Source organism: Hippopotamus amphibius, chromosome 6 (genome assembly GCF_030028045.1).
Source record: "Hippopotamus amphibius kiboko isolate mHipAmp2 chromosome 6, mHipAmp2.hap2, whole genome shotgun sequence".
NCBI lineage: Eukaryota > Metazoa > Chordata > Mammalia > Artiodactyla > Hippopotamidae > Hippopotamus > Hippopotamus amphibius.
In genome coordinates, this window is record NC_080191.1 from 43,908,185 (window position 1) to 43,930,006 (window position 21,822).

At 41.3% G+C, this 21,822-nt stretch overlaps 1 protein-coding gene across 1 annotated transcript in view; it reads left to right on the forward strand.

The window, feature by feature from the left end:
- Positions 1–21,822, forward strand: part of ARFGEF3 (ARFGEF family member 3) — a 165,627-nt gene that overhangs the window by 52,169 nt on the left and 91,636 nt on the right. Inside the window, exon 5 of the mRNA XM_057738354.1 lies at positions 10,893–10,961. Within this exon, the coding sequence (XP_057594337.1) occupies positions 10,893–10,961 (69 nt within the window). The remainder of the gene's footprint in view (positions 1–10,892; positions 10,962–21,822) is intronic.

Genomic DNA, 21,822 nt, shown 5'->3' on the forward strand with positions numbered 1-21,822 from the left:
GCCTAACAGAGCATCTGGCACATGGCTTCCTAATTGCTTGCTGATTTAGTTATTGACTAATGGAGAGAGGGAAACACATGTGGTAGTTTCCAGAGGCCCACCAGGATAAATGACAAACAAGAAAAGCTAAAGTTGTGATTGTAAATAATAATCTGAGTTCAAAGATGAGAAAGATCAACATGCACTCACACTTTGGAGTTAAAGTAACCTCATACATCATCAGATCCTTCTTTTTATAGGTAAATTGAATCTGGAGTGGTTCAGTTACTTGGTTGGGCTTACACAGTTTTTGGTAGCAGAATTGCTTTTTCAACCATTTGTGTTTTTCTGGAAAGGCTTTGTAACAGGGATGGGAGTTGATCTGGTTTTTGGATGTCTGGTTTTGGATGAGTGGTGAAGAAAACTTTGCATCCTTGTGTTTAACTGCAAGGCCGATGGGAGTAATATGGTTTCTGAAAAAGAGTTAAACATAATGAGAGACTGGAAATCTCTTACGGTAGATAGGAATTCATTGAGGAAGCATTAAGTGGCCAAGTGAGTCTGAGAGAGTGAAAGAATGGCTTGATGTAACTGTCCTATGAAAGTCTTTGGACTCTATTGTTTTTAAACTTTTTGTTACTTTTCTTCTTTTCAAAATACCTCATAGTAGAGTGGTAAGAGCACAGCTTCGCAAGCTGGAATGCCTGGTGACCTTGGGGAAGTTATCTGTGCCTCAATTTTCTGATCTGTAAAATGCAAATAATATTATATTGTTATAGTGACTTTTAAATGCGTTAACATAAAAGAAGTGTCTAGAATAGTGCGTGGCACAGGGTCTGTGTTAGCTTTCATTTTTGTTACAGTTATTAGAAAAGAATATGTGCAGCATGATAATAAAATGAATACCTCTGAGCTCACTCAAATTGTGAACCATAACATTAGAAGTACCATCGCTTTATGTGTTTCTTCTTGTCTCTTTTCTTCCTCTATATCCCCCTCCTATACAGCCTGTAACAGGGTAATTTTCTTCTATAATAAAGGAAGAGAGTAAAGAAAAGAAACCATATATATTTCTGATGCCTGAAAAAGGACCTCATCGTATTTCTTATTGTTGAATTGTAGCTGCCTTGCTTAAAAGAAGAATTTTGTAAATTATTATATATCAGTTATCCACCTAGATATATTTCGAGTCCTAACCAGTAGCCGCAATCCCACAGTCTATAGAAAACATGTCATCATTTATCTGTGCAAAGTTCCTGTTTTGTCCTGCTAGGCAGAGTTTATACGATTTGCATGTTCTAGATGAGTTTTATAATTACTAAATGTTTAACATATAGAGAATCAAGTTGTCGTTAGCCCTTTATAAACTTTGTCTCAAGGGGCTTGATTGGTCATATCTCTAAGCATTGAGAGTATAAAACTATCAAAAGCCTCATGTGTATATAGGCAGACGATCTGAGACGAGGCGCCATTCTGCGGAGACTCTCAGAAGGAAAGAGAGAAGGAGATGTAAGGGTGTTATCTGGAACACACTGGTGAAATTCGCTTCTTAAAAATCTAGCTGTGAGATTAGGTCAAAATAAATTTATTACAGTTAAACTAGAAAAGATAGTTTATTGGACTTTTAAATTTTTTTTTACTTTATTTCATTGTGAACATAGTTACATTACCAACAATACATAAAAATTTATAGGATGAAAAGCAAAACCAAGACAAGTATTTATAATCTAATAGGAAAAAAAGATAAAGATGTACCACAATTACCATAATTCAAGATAGTTGTATGTGTTGTAGCAGAAGAGAAGTTCAATGGGAAAATTCAAAAGGAGACCCCCACATTCAGCTGGGCAGATCAGCATTTCAAGGAAGGGATATTATTTGTGTTGAACTTTGAAAGGTGTTCGGAATTCAGACCATTATATTGGGAGGGCAGGCATTCTTGGTAGAGAAGAAAAGTCTTGGAGATGGAAAAGCACAGGATGGACACTGGGATTAGTGAGGCATAGTGATGGATGAGCCTGAAAAGGAGGTTCCGGCAGATTTTAGAGGGCCTGATTAGAGTAACATCCAGAGACCATAGACTAGGGAGTCTTCAGAGTAAGCAGGAAAGTGACATGTTCAGAGCTGGGTGTTAGATGTTGAAGGTGGGGGGAAGGGGAAAGGGTTTTGCAGGCTGCTCCGAGAATCAGCAGAACCAAGTCAGAGGCGCTGGTGAGATGGCGTATTGTGAGAGCCAGGTTGGAGGCAGTGGGAGGGGTGCCCTGCAGCTGAGTGCGCTGAGCACATTTGCAGTAGCCGGTGACTGGTGGTGGTGTAGGCAGTGGGTGAGTAGGTAAGAAGGGAAGAATCCAAGATGATTATAAGACTTGGAGCCAGAGTTTCTGACCAAATGATGGGTTTTCAGGGGCTAACTTAGGAGAAAGATGGTGAGTTCATGTTGTCAGATATCAAAGAATTCTAATATTTTTAAAATAATAAATACAAGGAGTTTCACATTACAGGCTTTCCAAAATGGAAAACGTTCATTGTAGATCTCATCCCTGTGACTTTTGTATATGTTTCTAATCATACCTATTTATGTTGTTTACAGTTATATTCATTGTATATATAGGATTTTATTTTTTGCTTTTTCATTTAACTTTAGATGATTAGCATTTCCCACATAGCTATATTTATCCCCTCACAGATAATTTTAATGGTTGCATAATTAAGAATTTTAGAGCAGGAAGAAGTGTTAGCTGTTTACCATATTAGAGACAGCGTGGTTGATGTGATTTTCATGAAATTGCATACATTCATTTCTGATGTTTATAAGCTGAAATTAAGGTTTGAAACTTGGGAGAAATATTGGCTCTAGAAATACATTTGTGAGGCTTCTTGTTAGAGCGAAGAGTTATGAGTTTGCCAAGGAAGAGAGTTTAGGGGGAAAAGATAAGAATAAGAACAATTTGATTATTTGTTCAAGCGAATTAGCTAAGTTCATTATAATTTAATATTTACATATTTTTTCTATGGATGTCACTGGTGTAGTATTTCCTAGAATTAGGTGCTAAGAGCATATCTGATGTGTATAATGAACTTTTTATTAGTGGCAACAAATACAGGCCAGGATAAAACCTGAGACATGACCATAAACCAATAAGTAATTTGCAGTGTTTTCCAAACCAGGGACTGATGAGCTCTAGAAAAATCTTCCATTAACTAAAAAATCTCTCCAAATAGCTATTTGCTAGAATTTGGACAAGTTGAGCCAGAAAGTGATTTCTGTAATTACCTGTCACCTCAGCCTAATGTAAATCAATTTGTCACAAGTGGTAGAAGTTCCATGCACTAAAATAATTTGATTCATTTTCTTTGAATCCAAATAAAGATTGGGGTTGTGGCTCAACCACCCATTGTTACCTTCGATCCGGGATCTCTGAAGCCCAGTGAAGGATCAGTGGCTCAGCCCCGGTCTCCTCTGGAAGTCCTGTATTCCAGCTCTGAGGCTTTTGGGAGCAGAGTAATGTAGAGGATCTCAATTATAGCCCCAAGACGTGGGGTATAAGTGACCTAAGGGTGGTTCTCAATAGGCGAGAATTTCATCCCTCACGGAATATTTGACGATTGTCTGGAGACGTTTTTGGTTGTCATAACTGGGGGAGAGAGTGCCACCGCCATCTAGAGAGTAGGGGCCAGGGATGCTGCTGACCACCCTACAACACACAGGACAGTCTCCCACAAAACGAATTATTCAGCCCAAAATGTCAGTCGTGCTGAAGTTGAGTAACTTTGATCGAGAAAAAAAGTGCTTCTCTTTGGCATCCACATTTTAAATGTAGACCGTAGGAAGATGACCTCTGAAAGTCTCTCTTGACTTTGTGATACTCCCTCCCTCACTCTAAAGATGTGTATGCTGCCCTTCTGCTGTCTGCCTAAGACTGAGCCTGCTTTGTTGTTTATACGTGGACCATGAGGGAAAGAGTCTGTTTCTATTTCATGGCCGAGGTACACTTTCAGGAAGGCGTTCCGAGGAGGGTGGGCAAGCCCTGCACCCAAGAGATAGGCATTTGGTGTCTCAATATTCCTGTCCTTGTCGCTGAATTTTCCATCCTTGTTTTTGCTGAATTTAACACAGTAAGAAGAACTGGGCTGTTTCTCAAGAAAAGGAATTATGCAAATAGAGTTAAGCTTATGAGTTTTCAAGCCAACATACATGAGAGGCCAGAAGGGAATGTGCCTTAAGTAACAAGGCTAAATTTTCAGCCAGAACCAGAGCTAGGGTTTGAAATGTACCTGGCATCAAGGATTTCCAGAGAGCTTGCTTCTCACCAAACAAGGGAGAGACAAGTCCTCTGTGGGCTGCACTCAGATTTTGAGTTCCTTCTTTGAGCTATAGTAGATTATTTGGTTTGATTTATAAATAACATCTGATATTGGTAAAAATGAAACTACAGTCACCTCAGGAAGCACTTATGTATATTTTAATAGCTTAAGAAAGAGGAAGAGAAGATTCCTTGTTCATTCAGTATGCCTCCACGTCCCTGGTGTGCTTTAGAGGAGGTTAGCTCACTTCTTGATGGTCTCCTTGTCTTCATCGCTGGGTTTTTCATTACTTAACTATATGTGTTACAACATGTTAAATTTAGAGTTCCATTAAAGATGAGCAGAGCATTACAAGTGTACTGTGTGTTAGACCCTGATACGCTTTTCGGAGTACAGTGCATTTTTCCCCGTCATGAAACTCGTCACAACTTATTGTAATCCCTTATTTTGTGACTGTCTTCAAAACCAGATGTTAGCTTTACAGAGCTCAGGGATCAGGGGTATCTTTTTTATTTACTCCTGTGTGCCCAACACCTAGCACTAGACCTGACCACTCGTCACGCCTCAGTAAGTATTTGTAGAATAAATGAACGGCAGCCTGAGTACTGCAGCACAAGGTAGAGGTAAAGTGAGCATGCAGTTGTTATCCAGTAGGTTTAGGAATCATTTCTTTACTCCTGCATCACCTGGAAATGGTCCTATAGAGGACTCATTTGGAATTTTAGCAGAAATCAGCTCTTTGACTCAGAAATCCGTAAGTTACCAGTTACTATGTTGAGTGCAAAAAAATAGGTTCTCAGCAGAGAGTAACCGGTGTTCTGTAAGTCTCATGGGGGTTGCCCTCTGGTTGGTAGAGATGGTTTTCTCCTGTCCTGCCTGAGGTCCTGCCGAATAGCTCAACATCCTGAATGAGGGCTCAGTAAATTCTGATTGCCCTAATCAGGTCATCTGAAACTCTAGTATTATTACCTATATGGTTGCAAAAACTGCCTTTAGCCAGTCACACCACCTGGATCTGACATTCAGATTCCCAGGACAGTTTCTTTCTGTGCCACCAGGCTGTCTTATCACACTGTCTACACATTTTACAATAATGACTGTGCACACAGATGCACAGTCCCACTGAAACTCTGTGCAGTTGATTACTCATGTGGACAATGCATAGGAGGGATTGAGAGCACGGACCGGGACTCACCACACCTCCCAGAGCCCAGCAAGGCGCTGTAAACGTGGCGGGCATCAAAAAGTTAGACCTTACTGCTAAGGAACTCACAAATGTAATAGGGGGTGGAGAGGGTACCCAGATTTAAGTGGTATGTCTAAACTGCCCCAAATAAATGCTATGGAGGAAGCCTTTTGCGTTTTCTGCCCATTCTAGGATGAAGTCACATCTGTAGAGTAATATTTTATGTGATGGATTTTGAACAAGGTGTATCTTTGTTCTCTAAAACATGTTACTTTATTAATATCTAATATAAAGCTTTATGCAATATATGGGAATAGGGGTGTATGAGAGATTTCAACCAGGTTGACTAGAATGGTAGGGAGTAGGTGGGGAGAACAGCAGTTGGGTGACAGCTGGATTTCATAATATGGGCAACCATTGCTTTCTATTTGTGAATTCCCTGCATCGCATCACCAAATGCACCCCAGTCAGTTCATTGCCACTGGAATGACTAGGCTTTAATCATCTACGTCATATTGTCTGCTTTATTGCTCTAATTTTCAGTTGCCTCAGTACATCTAGTTTTTTTGTTTGGTTGGTTGGTTGGTTTGTTTTTTTTTTTCCAGGCCGTACCATGTGGCATGTGGAGGTCTTAATTCCCTGACCAGGGGTTGAACCTGTGCCCCCTGCTTTGGGAGCTCAGAGTGTTAACCACCAGGGAAGTCCCTACATCTAGTTTTAGTTGTGATTTGTTGCCCTTAGCAGCCCTAAAATAATATGTGCATAAGATATAACATGGGGCGTTTAAGTTGATGTGTAATAAGGCTCCAACCAACCTTTTTTTTTATTATTATAAATTTATTTACCTATTATTTTTGGCTGCATTGGGTTTTGTTGCTGCACAAGGGCTTTCTCTAGTTGTGGCGAGTGGGGGCTACTGTTTGTTGTGGTGCTTGGGTTTCTCATTGTGGTGGCTTCTCCTGTGGTGGAGCACAGGCTCTAGGCGTGCGGGCTTCAGTAGTTGCAGCTCTCGGGCTCTAGAACACAGGCTTAGTAGTTGTGGTGCTCGGGCTTAGTTGCTCCCGGGCATGTCGGATCTTCCCGGACCAGGGCTCGAACACATGTCCCCTGCATTGGCAGGCAGATTCATAACCACTGCGCCACCAAGGAAGTCCCCCAACCAACACTTTTAGCATCATCTCCAGCCACTGCCTTCACACTTCATGCCTTTACTCACAACATTTCCTTTGCTTGGTATATCTGTCCCTCTCTTTTCTATCCTGTATCAGTGCTTTGCTCACACATTATTTCATCTGTGAATTCTCTGTTCTCCAAAGTTGAGATATCTTCTGACCTTAAAAATTATCATATACCTCACGGTTGCAGTAGCACTTACTGTAGTCAGCCATAAAGTATAGTTGTACAGGCATTCATTTCTCTAGTAGATGGTGAGTTTTTTGTGGTAAAGATGGTAATTGCTTTGCATTTGTGACCCCCAAAGCAAATAGAACCTTGATGAATAATGACTTGAATTGATATTGAGGCCTGAAAGGGAGAACACCAAGGAGAGAAGGGGAGCTGGGACAGAATGATGAGGGCTTTGGACTGTAGGAATTTGGGGCAGTGATATATAGTAGGATGAAGACTTGGAAAGATTTATGCTTTTGAATGCAGGTGATCTGATTGATTTTTTTTTTTTAACTTAAAATGGATCTAATCATTTACACTGAAATGGTTGCCATGAGTTACATCAATTGTTTAATCTCTGTGAGAAGATAGCCTAGAGATATATGTACTGTGTGTACTTTTTTCTTTTAAACTGTCATTTAATTAATTTGACCTCTAAATATCCTTGTGAGGTGGGATGGGAATTTTAAAGATAAGGAGCTAGAGGACATAGGCAAAGTCACAGCAGTCAAATACTAAATCACATGCCACAGTCATGTTGCTAAACACTTGTGTTTTAGCCCTGCCATCACAGCCCCTGCTGTCATGATTACAATCACAGGGCAGAATGAGCCCAATGGAGAAACCCCAGTCATGATGATAAGATGCCGTTGGGAGAGGATTAATCCAGGGTTTTCCTGATCAGAGGTACACACCTGTGATCTTGCATGCTGTCATTATCCATCCGCATCTGTCTCTCTCTGCTCCTAATGTGGCTACATTTTCCAGATTCTTACCACTTGTGCCCGATGCTTGCAATAAATCAGCTTCTCTTTCTCCTTTCCAGTCTAATCTGTTTTATCCAGTGTTTCTATACACATTTTTAATTGAAGGGTTGTTTCTTGTACATAGTAGCTATTCAGTTATTGTTTGTTCATAATTGGGATTTTTATTAGCCTGTGTAATGATCTTTCCCTTTTCCTGGAGGGTTTTGTGCCTCCTTTCCCCCCTCTCTTGGCTTATTATGAAGGCAGCACCGGCAAGCTAGATTGCAAGACGCTGCCTATCACTCAAGCTCCTGCTGTTGAGTGATAATGCAGTCAATATGCTTTAATGACCCTGTGAGGGATGTATTTTTAATGGAATTGCCCTCAGTATTTAGGTGCTCCTGTTTTCCTTGAGGTCAACGTGCTCAGAATATGAATCTCAACTTCTTACCCTTTCATTATGCAGTGGCAGTCAGACACTTTAAATTAATTTTACCATTGCCCTAAATTTCCTACACCCAGTCTGTGTTTGAATCCAGTAAATTAGTGCTTGCCAGGATTTGGGCACCATTTCTCCATGTATCATTTTCAATAAGTCACTTCTGTCTGCTGCACCATCCTTGCTGGACACTGGGGACCCTTTATATATCTTAGGAATCTTGGCTGCGCCATGGGCACTGTTAGCCCTGGAGTTAAAATATGCTCTGCTTCCGGAAAAACAAACTGCGTGAGCTTAAGGAGGCAGCTTCATTATTGTGCTTCGCTTTCATTATTTTTTCTTGTTTTTAGTTTTTGCATAGAGCTCAGTGAGTCTTTGCATATTAGTGGCCAGACATCAGGTGTGGAGGGCCTTTTTTCAAAAATCTTTTGAACAGGATCAGCATTGGTTAGATGCAGGGATCCTCAGCTTCCTTTAGACTGTTGCTAAGAGGCCTCCCTCTACACTTGCTGGCTTCCCTGTGAAAGAGAGAGTCCAGCCTTCTCTGTTCCCCTGAGAAGCTTGATTAGTGAATACGCCAACTCACTGCCCTTCCTGAAGACCTCACCATAGACACTGCTCCCACTTCCTCCAGCATCTGCTGCAAAAAGCAGCTCTTGCTCACAGAAAATTGGCTTGGCTTTTGAAAACTTATTTCCAAATTTACCCTGGCACGCCTTGTGTGAATACACAGAGCAATGGAAGGCAGGAAGTCGGTTGTCAGTCTTATAAGTAACAGTATTAATTAGCCAGTTCAGACAAATATTTGCCATCATTCGTTTCATATTGTAAAGTATTGCCAGTTGCCAGCCTTTATTGCAAAATACTTAAAAAACCAAGAGCCCAGGTGGGCCAACTCACCTCCCCAGACCACCACCTCCACTGGCCACTTTCTCATACCCTCTACCCACTTGCCATGAAACATGACATAGAAAAAAAGAAATAACTCAAGAAAGGGAAGCCGTTCAAGGTAGCAAGAAATCAAAGTAAGTAAGCCTCGTATGAGAAAGCTTAAGGGCCGCCTTTCAGATGCTCAGTGGATGTTATAGTATAATGGGAAGATTATAAAGGAATAAACAAACCAGTAATTTATGAGACTGGTGCTTGCTCTGAAGCAAGTAAAATAAGGAGTTGTGAGTGAGGCCATTTCAGAGAGAATGTTCAGGGAGGGCTGCATGCCTCTCTGAGGGGGCGACGTTTGAGTTGAGACTGAAAAGAAGCCAACAGATGAGCCACATGAGGGACAAGCGTGGAAGGGGCCCAGGACAGGAGGGTGTCAGGCACAGGTACCATCAAGTACAGAGGCATTAGAAGACATGGCCTCCCCCCAGGCCAAATTAGGACCTGGTGACACTGTTGTCCTCAGCTTTCACCCCTTCTTGCATAGCAGACCCCAACCCCCAAAGACAGTCATCAAAGAAAAGAAAGCTTTTTCCCATGAGGCCATGGGGCATAGTTCCCACAATCCCTCTTTCTCGACCAGCGTGGCTTTCAGACAATTTTTATCTGGAGTCAACTTGGCTATCAGGTGCCTTAAGGAGCAAAAAATTGAGGAGCAGCTCCACAATGAATTTATCTAACCTTGTGACTAAAATTGGCAAGAATCCTTTTTCCCTTCTTTAATTACACATGTATTTGCTTTCGCTGAAGGCGTGACTGTTCCGAGGGCTGGCCTGGCTGCTAACTAAGACTGAGAGATTAGGAGAGGTTCCTTGTTCCATGGGTTGTGCTCTTTGACATGCTGATCAGGTGTCTATCCTGTATTAGGTAACTTTGCTAGGCTTCAGTGCTCTTTCACGAATTAGGCAGAACCAGATGAGAAACATCCTCTGAGGATGCCACTGACAGGCCAAGTTGCAGGCCGGACATGGCTGTTGGGTTTGGGAATCGAGCAGACATCAGCAGTTTCATGTCTGGGACCACCGGTGAGATAATTTGCAGCGTCGGAAGCCAAATGGACCAGGGAGAGTCTAGCCTCTTATCTGTAAAATTAGAAGCAATTCTTAAAATGCCCTGGGCTTTTATTGATCTATTCCCTAATAGCTCTGCAAGTAGAAAGTGGAATTTTTAGTGGTCCTTAAAGATCTTGTAAATGTCATTGACTCGTCTATGTAATTTGGAGAATGAGGGGAACCTGGGACTAATAAATAAGCTGCAGGCAGTGTTCTGGGGGAAATAAAGTAGGAAAGAAGAAAGTGCCTATGAAAGAATGTCTAATCCCATGTGGATCTGGGAAGGCTACAGGAAGAGAAAAATATAGTGACTCTTGGGTCTAGGAAGATGTAGAGACAGTATTGCATAGTCGGTCAGGGCATGGAGTCAGATTACTTGGATTCAGATCTCAGCTCCACAGTTGGTACCTAGATGTGCTTTGGGCAGTTTATTTAATCGTTCTGTGCTTCAGTCTCCTTATCAGTAAAATGCGGGCAGTAATGATGACACTTACTAAAAGTGTCAATCTAGGTAATTCATATACAGGACCTAGCACTGAGCCTGGCCATTTGGTTCTCTTTATTCCTGGACAGACCTCCTGGAGTTGTTGAGGAAAGCCATCTGTGGCCAGTCTTACAGTGGTTCTTCCCTCTGGGAGAAGGTAGCAACCTTTACTTTATAAGTATTAGTTTCTGTTTTATTGGGCAAAGTGTGGTCACTAATTCGAGAGCAGTGGGTGGGATGGAAAGAAACGTGAAATAAAGCAAAGAGCGAAAGAGTCAAAAACAGGACTGCACTAATAGCGTGTAAAATGGAAATTTATTTCTAAATTTTTCATTCCTTCTCTCTTCCTTCCTCCTCTGCCTCCTGGTTGTTAAAGGTTTTACTGTGCATAACCTACACCCCGACCTTTGACCTGAATGGGAGCGCAGTGCTGAAGATGGCGGAGGTGAGTGCCCGCTTTCCCCGGACCCTCAAGTGCTGCTTGTGCGTGCTGTCTGCTCGCAGCTGCTGTACCCCCACCAGGGATCAAGGCTGGGGTGGAGCTGAGCCGCAGCAGTGGGGCGAGCCCTTCTCTCATCATTGCTGTGGGGAATTCCCAGTAAGGAGCTGATCTGTGGGAAGCAGGCTGTGTGGGCCACCATCCCCAGTCAGTGCTCTGCATGCTTTGGTTTGCTTGACTTGAGGCTTTAACCGTGGAAATAACAGTACTGGTTCTCCCGACACTACTACACTACGACACTACGCTAGTATCGCACTTACTATTTTCCCTAAGATTAATTGAAGAGAATTTGATTTTTTTTAATGGTTTTTAAGAAACCAAGTGTGAGATTTAGGGGAGATGTTTATTGATTAAATTGCATCCCTGTCTCCTAAACCCTGATGAATGCATTTTGTCATGATCATTGGAAAGCCTTCTCTTTTCCATCTGTATTGCAGCCGAGAGTAATATGTACCTTCAGCACTCCCAAGAGTATGTCCAGCAGAAACCTTGGCTTCCTGAATGTCTGGCATATGCCTTTGGCTTTTGGAAACAGCATCATTCCAAAGCTCTACTTTAATAGACTTAGAATAATTTTCCTTCTACTTCTTGAAAAGAGTATCTTCAGGATTCGTATGTTTTGACAAGAGTACACATGCAGACCTCAAGGAGCCAATGGTATTCTGAACTCTGAAATTATAGAGAAAAAGAAAGCCTAACTATCAGCAGTCATGGGTATTTCTTTTTAACAGTAATAATTACCATTTATTGGGTATACCAGGTAGACGCTTAGCACTTTGGGCATGTTTTCTTTTTTCTTCTTTTTCTCATCATTGTTGAGGTATGATCAACAAATAAAATGTTCAGTGTTTCAATATTCATATACATTGTGAACTAATCACCACAGTCAAGCTAATTAACATACCCATCATCATACATCGTTAACATTATCATAAGTAGTATTTATATTGGCTGATACATGTGCTTTTATGGTATTGTGGTATTGAAGAGTGAGAATTGAGATGAGATTATTTTTGAGCACATAGAACATTGTTTTGTGTCAGTCAAAATAAAAACAGTTAGCTGACCCCTCGCTACAACATAAATCAATTCTCAAAATGTGTGTGTATGTAGGTAGAAAGAACACTTTTCTTTACCACATTTGTGTGTTTCATTCTATATAAGTAAAGAAATAGAATAGCTATCAGTGTTTTTGGTTGAATTTTAAGAACTACCTGTGAGTGTGAGTGATCATTTGTAGGTTTGCTTTTTTTTTTTTTTTAACTGTGGTAAGAACACTTAACATGAGATCTTAACACTTTTAAGTGTACAATTCACTAATGTTAAGCATAGTGCAATGGCGTGTAACAGATCTCTAGAACTTATTCATCTTGCATAACTGAAACTTTATACCCATTGAATAGTAACTCTCCATGTCCCCCTCCCCTGGCCCTCTGGCAACCACCATTCTACTCTCTGTTTTTGTGAGTTTGACTGTTTTTGATACCCCCCTCACCCAGTTCGCTTTTAAAGTTGACAAATGTAGTTTTTGATCAGAACACAGGATTATCATGTGAAGGACGAGAAGGGAAACTCAGCATGTCACTGCCCAGCCCAAGCCCTGCCGAGGAGGGAGGTGGGGAAGGAGACCAGTTGTTGTAGGACCCTCAGGACTGGGGAGGCCACCAGGGATTCCCAAGCTGCCCTTTGAGAGGGGGATGCCTTTATCATCCTTACAGGGACAAGTTTTTGAATGAGAACATGAACGATCCGAGATGTAATTCCTGAACAGCAGATACACACTGCCATGGGCCTCCCAAGTCAAGGGTGTTTTCGGAGGGGATCTGGAAGCTGGAGTAGAGACTCAGCAAACCTGTCTAGATAGGATGAAACATCAAGACACAGTGGTCTCTACCAGAACCTATAAAGAAAAAAATAAAACTTAAAAAAAAAAAATCTCAGCCCAAGAGTGATATAAAGATAAGGGCATTTGAGCTTAGTGGTGACAGCTGGGCTCTGGAGTCGCACTGTGTGGATGTAAATCCTGGCTCTACCACTCCCAGTAGTGTTGCCTTGGATACCTCCCTGGACTTGTGCTTGTTCTCTGTGTAAAAGCAATGCTAAGATCACGTTACTCGCTATCTCATAGTGTGGTTGTGCCGATTAGACAAGAAAAATAGAATCCATGTAAAAAGCGTTCAGTGCAGGCGGCCGCATAGTAAATGCTGGGTCAAGGTTAGCTGCTGCTCTTCTAGAGTGGCAGATTGATGATGATGTCCAGGCTTCCACTAAATAATGATGATCCTGCCAGGACCCTAAAAGGACGGGTCATCGACTGGGCCAGCTTCCTGAGACAATAGTAGCAAGCTTACTCCCCCTTCCTGCCCCACCTGCAGCCCACTGAGATCCCCTAGTTGGAATAGTTCCCAGAACGTCAGCATGAAGGTCATGAAGCAGGGGTCAGACCATTGCGGAAACATGTGTTACTTCCAGTGCTAGCTCTGACTTACTGTCCACCTTGGAGGCTTGGGACGGTATTCCTCTGAAGGGAGGACTTGGTAAAGATCTTAAAAATAAACGTTTCATCCTGTATTTGATAGTGGGGGCCTTCCCTAGACAGTGCACAGGCTTCCAGAAGGTGATTTTAGGCCCTGCCTCTCCTGCAGACCCATAAGAAGACCCTGCCACCTCCCTGTCTGTGGTAGAACTTAACAGATGAGGCTGCAGGTTCCCCCAGGCCTGACTTAGATGCCCCGCTCTGCTCTGGTGTCTGGACACCTTGGCAGATTCTCCTGCATAGCAGAGGGGAGGAGGCTGCTCTGTAAGGACCACAGCTGCCTCCACTTCACAGTGCTTTCGGTAAATGGCAGTGTGCAGAGTCGCTCCTCTGTGCTAGCCTGGACCTGGCACGGACACCAGGTTCAAGGGAGTAAGAATCCAACTCTTGCAGCTGGCCAGTGCGTGGGTAGGGACATCTACACGCCAGTCTGCGGAGAGAGGCAGAGTGATCCAGGAGCAGGACGAGCACGCAGATGCCGCGGGCTCACTCTACCCAGGGACGCTGATCAAAAAGCCAGTGAGAGAAACACCCTGGAAAGTGCGCTCCTGCTGAGAGTGGTGGAGCTTTTATCCATCAGGCTTGACTGCAGCGCAGTGTACGTCCACCAGGCATCAGATAGAGCTCTGGGCTCGCTGTGGCCACCCCCTCTCAGAGCTGGTCATTCTGAGGAGGCTTGAAAACATGACATCACTCATTGTGGCAGGAGATAAGTACATATAACATGGCTAAGGCCCTGTCACATCGCTACCTTTAATACCTATGTAGCTCTCTGCCAGGCACCGTTCTAAGAACTTTGCCTGCATTCAGTCACATAACCTGCACAGCAGTACTGTGGTACTAGCCAGCTCGGAAGTGTAGAACTGGGAAGCGAGACTGGTCGGTGTGACTGAGCTTTTGGTCTTCACACCCTGTAGCACATGCTGTCATAGTTTGGTCGTGGAAGGCCACTCACAGGGGCCCTTACGCTTGCCTCGTAGAAATTGGTGGTGATTTTCAAAGGGGCTTCGCCTACCCTCATCCAGACCATTCCCAGGCATGAGCACCCTGCAAACACAGTGTTGAAGTTAAACTAATCTTGCCTTTTACCTTTAAAATAGATCTTTTTTATTAAGAGAATAGTATGCCTCAGTTCACAACCAATAAAGATTAAAGATCAGAGCTAGAGACAGGCTTATACGAGGTTGCGTAGGTTCCTGTATAAGGCTGACTGTTTTCAGTAGTTAATTGATTGAACTTTGACTTCTCTTTACCCTCCTGAAACAAACTCTCTTACGTATGGGATACTTAAGAGTTGCAAAGCATTGGACGCCCTACTTTTCTGTTGGTGGGTCTCCTCAAAGGCTGCACATTTGAATCACCTGGGAACTATTAGCAAAAATAAGATGCCTAGGGTTATCCTAGAAATTCTGAGTTTTTTGGTCTTGAGGGGACCTATGCATACAAATTTTGTAAAGGCCCCCTGGTTGATTCTACTGTAGAAGTCAAGTTGAAAATCACTGCTCTGATAGTTAACTGTTCTCTCCAACAAGCTGTGTTGTAAAACCATATTGAAAGGAGCTGTGATGCTCTAAAACCTCAAGTATGGTCCACTCGGCAGATGCATGGCAGCACCTGGGAGCTTGTTACAAATGCAGGTGTCGGGCCACAACCCAGACCTCTGAATAAGAATCTGCCTTGTGACAAGATACCCCATGTGAGTCATAGCATATTCAAGTTTGAGAAGCACTGCCACAAGTGAATATTGGTATACTCTCCTTAAAATGAGATCTAAAGATAGTGTTCTGCTAGGTTTATAGACCTAAAACCCAGGTGAGGGCTGCCATGCCTCTCTGCCATGCCTAATCGAGCCACCCCCACGAATTAGAGATTCCCACACCGCAGTGGCATCCTCTCAATGGTGGCCCCCTAAGAAGTGCAAGATTTTGATTCTTCTGATTTCCCTTGTCTTTCATCATCTTCTCCTGCCACATCATCTCCACATTTTCTCCTTCCCGTTTGTCATTGCTTGATATATATCAAACATATTTCTTAAACGCTCTAATGGTCTCTTCTGCCACAGAGCTTTCCTCCTGTTCCTACCGAACAGTTTTGTGTTTTTGCCAATAAGGCCCACTGTCAGCCTTTAAAAATATGCCTCCTACAGCAATCCATATTTATGTAATTGGGCATAAGACGGGCATGGAGCAGATCTGTTTATATGGAAAGCATAAGAACAATGTGTAAATATAAGCTTATGGATCAGTACTTACAGCTGTTAGATTATTAAGTGAATCACATGTGAGTAATTTCAGAAAGGATAGCAGAATCGTTTGAAATCATTGTTTACTTCAGATACACGTGGTAGGAATGAGCATTTTTCTTACACTGCCTTCATTTTATATTTCCTCAGATTTGCACAATAGCTTAGAGCCTTTTGGTTTTTCACCATAGAAGATGCTTAAGAAATACTTTTTCATCAACAGGAAGAATTAGCTACAAAAGAGAGTCAGACTGCCACAAAAATAATGGTATTCTGTAGACATAATGAAACCCAATGCTTTTGCAGGTTCTCAAGTGCTTTCCACCTGCTAATTTAGCCTTTGAAAAATCTGCACCTCTATTTTTAAAGCAGGACATTTCAGCCTAAAACTACCACTTAGCTCCTGGAATCTTTCTCGGTTGTAGCTGAATTTCTCATAAAAATAAGTCTTTAACTTAAAAAAAAATCTTTCTCCAGTTGTCACTTTTGATATAGCTAGGGAAACAATTTATAAAAACACCTTAAAATAACTCTTTTAAAACTCCCTTAGAAATGTTGGGAAAGAATCCTGACGCTCTCTTCTTTCTTACTCTGGTCTGCCTTGGCTATTACTCAAGAATAGTGTTTACCCTGGGACCTGTTGATCAGGAAATAGGATGTGTTCTTAGGTATGAAAAATGAGTCTGTTTTCCCAAGGTACTGCTGAAACTGTAGAAGGATCTTAAGCACTGAAAATGCAAATAAGAGGGCAGCCTTCATTTGTGTGTCTAACTTTAACTTGCTTAAGTAAACTGCAGTAGTGACAGTTTTTCAGAATAGGGTCTTCTATGATGCAGGAGGAATAAGAATTGTGAACCGAATTTAGAATTGGACAGTTATGAAATATCCAACACCTGTTTCCTGTTTAATTTCATGAATTATCATTACTAAAACTCCGTGTGGATACAAAATTCTCTTCATCGGTTGAAAGCTGGACCCTTAGTATTTCTCCTACGGTTACGTTCAGATTAGCAGATGTGTTGAGTGTTCCAAGGATAGTTACCTTAATATAGGAAAAAGCTGTCGGAGTAAAAATCATCAAGGACTGGGGGTTAAAGGAAGAGGTGGTGCTATAGCCAGAAGCTCTGTGAAGCTGAATTGAAGATGGTTAATGATGTTATTATTCCATTGGTAAGATTTGGGACATACTCTCGTGTCTGCTGAAGGCTGCTCTATGGGATTTTTCTACATGAGAAAGCCTTGTTCGTAAATATGTATTTGCTGGTTTGATCTTAGTCATGGGAAACTTCTAGTCTTTCATCCTGTAGCATGTTATCAAGTTCAAGCAGAGTCTTTCTCAAAGACAATTTTTTTTCTTTAAGGTTTTTACTTTCAGGAACCTCCCTTTTTCACTCCATCCATCCTCCATCCCTCAATTCGAAAACAGTGGTTAATGATGGGTAGCTACTGATGGTTGAGTCCCTAGGGCATGTCAATAAGTATTGTATTTTTCACACATTCTCTTTTAATCTTTACCATAACCAGGCTATGTAAAGAATCCCAAAGAAAGGGAGGTGAATTTGCTTGCCCAGCGATTTTAGGTCAGGAAGGCCCTAAGGTGGATGGGAGGGAGGGGTCTCCAGGCTGGAGTGTGATTGCACCCATTCCACTGTCCACTTGCTTCCTCTGTAAGCAAGTCAGCAGCACAGCTTCCCCCCGCTGCCATCTAGACTTATTTAATGTTGATGTGTTTATAAGTAAAAAACAATAATGAAAAAATATTTTTTAGATATTCAAGTCCAGGCTTTTATATTTCAAATATGTGCTATTAACCACTATGCTGTATTGCTTCCTGGCTACCTTCAGTCTTAGAAAACGTTCGTGAAATCTTGCCATATTAGTATAGCAACCGACAGAGATTCTTTGGATTCTTATCCACTTAGGACCTTTACCAAGGCATTTGGTTAGAGAATGACCGTATGGTGGTTTTACATGTGAAGCAGAAGTATTGATACATTCTACTTTTTTTGTTACCATAGATTCAAGGGACCATTAGGCATATGCCATTTTCTTGGGTATCTTTACATATTGATACTCAGTTTATCTTTTCTGAACATTATGTTACCATCAGAGGATATGGAGTTTAGCAATAGTTCCACCTGTTACCCCAGGGAACTTAAAAACGCTGAAGCTCAAGACCTGCTGCCAAAGGTTCATGTAATGGTTCTAGTTGCCACTAAAGTATTTTTTTTTTTATTGGGCTGACTTCTCTTTAAATATTCATTGATCCTTTTTTTTACTCTAATGTGGTAGCATTATTTCTGAGCCATACCTCAAATAAAACATTTTACAATTAAGGAGCAGATAGTCTCCAGATATAATCCAGAAAAAAAGTACACAGATGACCTAGTCCATTTATCTTGGAAGCATCTTATTTGTCATGTTCTCTTTAAGGCTGGGAGGGGTAGCCCCACCTCATGGCAAGAAAACTGTCCAATTCTAAATTCTAAACTGTCCAATTCATAATTGTCCAATTCTAAATTCAGCTGATATTTCTTATTCCTCTTGCATCATAGAAGACCCTATTCTGAAGAACTGTCATGATTACAGTTTACTTAAGCAAGTTAAAGTTAGACACACAAATGAAGGCTGCCCTCTTATTTACATTTTCATTGCTTAATGATCCTTTTATAGTTTCAGCAGTACCTTGGGAAAACAGACTCATTTCTCATACTTAAGCACATGGGCCGGCTAAGGGAGCCAGCCCATTGCTTTAAACCAGCTGAGGCTACTGGAGTGAGGAAATCCCGTTCTAAGGAGCTTCTCCACTTTTCCTTCTAGAAACTCTTTCTTTCCTTTCTCATGGGCCAGTCTCTTTACTAACTCTGGTTTGACTCCTCTGAGATGTCCTTTGGCTACTTACTGCCAGATGGGTTTTGAGTAAACTAGTCCTTTGCAAGAAATTCACCACCTTAACCTCTGACTTGCATGGCTCTTGAAGAACTTATTTGGAGTTATAAGACACATCGAACAAAGCAGCAATCCCCTCTACTTCATTTTGGGTTGGTTCACTGGACAGAGGCTAGCGTTTGCTAGACCCTCTGTACACAAAGCAGAAGGCTCTGCCTGAGAAGGTGCAGGAATTGATGGGTTGAATTGTCTTAAGCCATTTTGATATGCCAGCTAAATGTCAACTTTCCACATATGCATGGGCACTTTCAGAATTTCCTTGTAAGTTGAGACCCAAGAGGAAAACCAGCAAATTTCCCTACCCAAGCATGGGATCAGATACACTTACACAGATATTTCTTAGGAATAATAAAACAACTTCAGTTCGCGGTCTGTGTGTGTGCATGTGCCTGTGTGTTTGCATTAGTGGGACCCATTTGATGAGGTGCCTCCTGTCACATACCCACCTGTTACTGATGTTTACCTGGAAACGGCAGAGCCACTGAGCTGTCATCACGATGGAACATAGAGTTTAGACTGACAGTGATAATCAGAATTTCTTTTGGTTCTAATGTGATCAACAAGCATTCATATAAGAGACATTTCTGCTTTCTTGTAGCTTGCTTCATCTCTGATCCTTTCTAATTTTTTCACCGTAAATTGTCATCTCCATAAAAATTTTCCAATTAGAAACATACTGGCTCTTCTCTTTATAGAACTCATTATTCAGTACCGTGCACTGTTTTAACAAAGCTATGCCACTCACCCCACTCAGATAGGAAAGAGAAGGTAAATGCACAGTTGACCAAAGTGAAGGTCATATGTACTTTGTAAAGCTAAGCAAACTTCTACTGTGGCAGCTTCTTTAAAATTTATTATCACTTTGGTTAATATACATTGAATATCTGTCCCATTCCACTATGCTGCTTCATATTGAATGATAGTGGTTCCACCGTGGTTGTAACCTAGTACTGTTATTTATCAGTCTGCTGACTCAGTGGTATAGAACTTGTGTTGCTTATGTATGGCTTGCAGAGTTGTGTTTTCTTGTTTCGTTCCTTCTGCTTTTGGGGTCTGTTTTGCTTCATTAACGATGTATGTTTTTGCCCTCAGTTGTGTCTAGCATGCCGTAAAGCTGGAGGTCCACCAGTGCATGAAATGATCAAAGTGTCCCTTACGACACTCCTCACTGCCCTGTGTCTTCGTGCATTCCCTGGGGATCAGGGGCCTATGGCTTTTCACAAGGTATTTGCCTTGCCCTTTGAGCCTCTGGCAGAGGTGCAGGATTGAGGCTTTTTACGTATCAGTTCTGCGCCACAAAAGCAAAGGGCATGGGGAGGTAGAACTGGTATTAGAGATACAAAAAGGAAAAATTGATGAGCCTCTTTCCCAGAAACTCAGCCTGACTTTGGACATGGTATTCTCTGAGCTTCTCTGATTCAATGTGCTCATCTTCGCACTGCCCTGAGGTAGAGGAATAAAAACATTCACTAAGTGAAAAATCATTGACCTTGGATTACCATGGTCAGGTTTATAATGGAAATCCTAGTTCTGCAAACCGTGCTGATTTACCAATTTATTATTAATAAAGCAAGTTTAAGAGACTTTTCTTTAGAAGATGTCAGGATAGCTGATAAAACATTTTTTTCTGACTACTAAAGAGAGTGATATTGTCAGATACATGATCATTTTTATATTTAAAAGGATACCCTTTTGTCGTATTCAGTATTTATACTCACAGCTTTAATAGAATGAGTTCCTTAAATTAATCTGTTTTTTTAAGCAGACTAAACATGCCTGTCTTTTCCCTTAATAAAATGCCTCTTGCAATTAGTCATTGCCAGTTTTGTACATATAGTGATAGTAATAGCACCTAAATATTAAAAATGGTGGTAACAGTAAAACTCAAAGAAATACATCTGTTATTTGTAAAGTTCCTTTGTTTACAGCACTGTTTGTGTTGCTTCAAATCAAGTTCTTCATGTGTGTTTTCTTTCTTGAGTCTAAAGTTGCTGATAGAATTTTTTAAGGGAAGCTATAGATGGCTCTAAGTATTCAGGAAAATCACGTTTATGTTAAGCGTGTAGTTCAGCTCTCCAAATAGCTACTTTCATCTTTAACGTTTCTAAGGCTTAAAATTTCCCCTTAAATTTATAATGTCAGAGCTTAAAGATCTTAAAAGTCAATAGTTATAAAGATTTCTTGGGAGAGTGTACGATTTAAAGAAAACTGTTAGATCCTTAGGTATAAATAGTATGAGTGTTCCTAATTACACTGTAGAGAATTTGGTTTCATCAAAGTGAAATATCGCACTCAGATATATTTTCACAGTTTTTAAACTATTTCATCACATGCAAAAGTAAAAGCCTTTCAAGATTAAAACATTTTTTAAGTATGTATAAATTGTACCTTCACATATGTTATAATCTATGATTGTTTGAGAAAATGAATTTAAAACCGACATACCCTGAATGGTAGTTTGAAAAATAAATATTTTGGAACTTGCTCTTATTTTTTAACTTAAAATGAATTCATCTAAACCAACTTCCAAATACACTTTTGAGTTTTCAATGCTCGTTTGGAATATTAAGCATTCAATAGGAGATAAATTAAACTGTTAGAAAGTATTTACTCTTACGTAATTTTACCAGAAAGGTTATCATAAAGAGGCCTGGCAGACGGGAATGGACTGGAGGACACGAGGTTGGGGGGGACAGGGGGTGAAGGGGGGGCTGGGACGAAGTGAGAGAGTAGCATAGACATATTTACACTACCAACTGTAAAATAGATGGTCAGTGGGAAGTTGCTGTATAACAAAGGGAGATCAACTCGATGATGGATGATGCCTTAGAGGGCCGGGACTGGGAGGGTGGGGGGGAAGTTACGGGAGGGAGGGAATGTGGGGATATGTGTATAAATACAGCTGATTCACTTTGGTGTACCTCAAAAACTGGTACAAGAGTGTAAAGCAATTATATTCCAATAAAAAAAAAAAAAGAGGCCTGGCAGAAAGGTCTAGCTTAAGCAGAAGCAGCAACAAAGGTTAACAATTAGTTTCTCTCCCATCTCAGTTATCAGTCATCAAATTAAATTTGCCATTT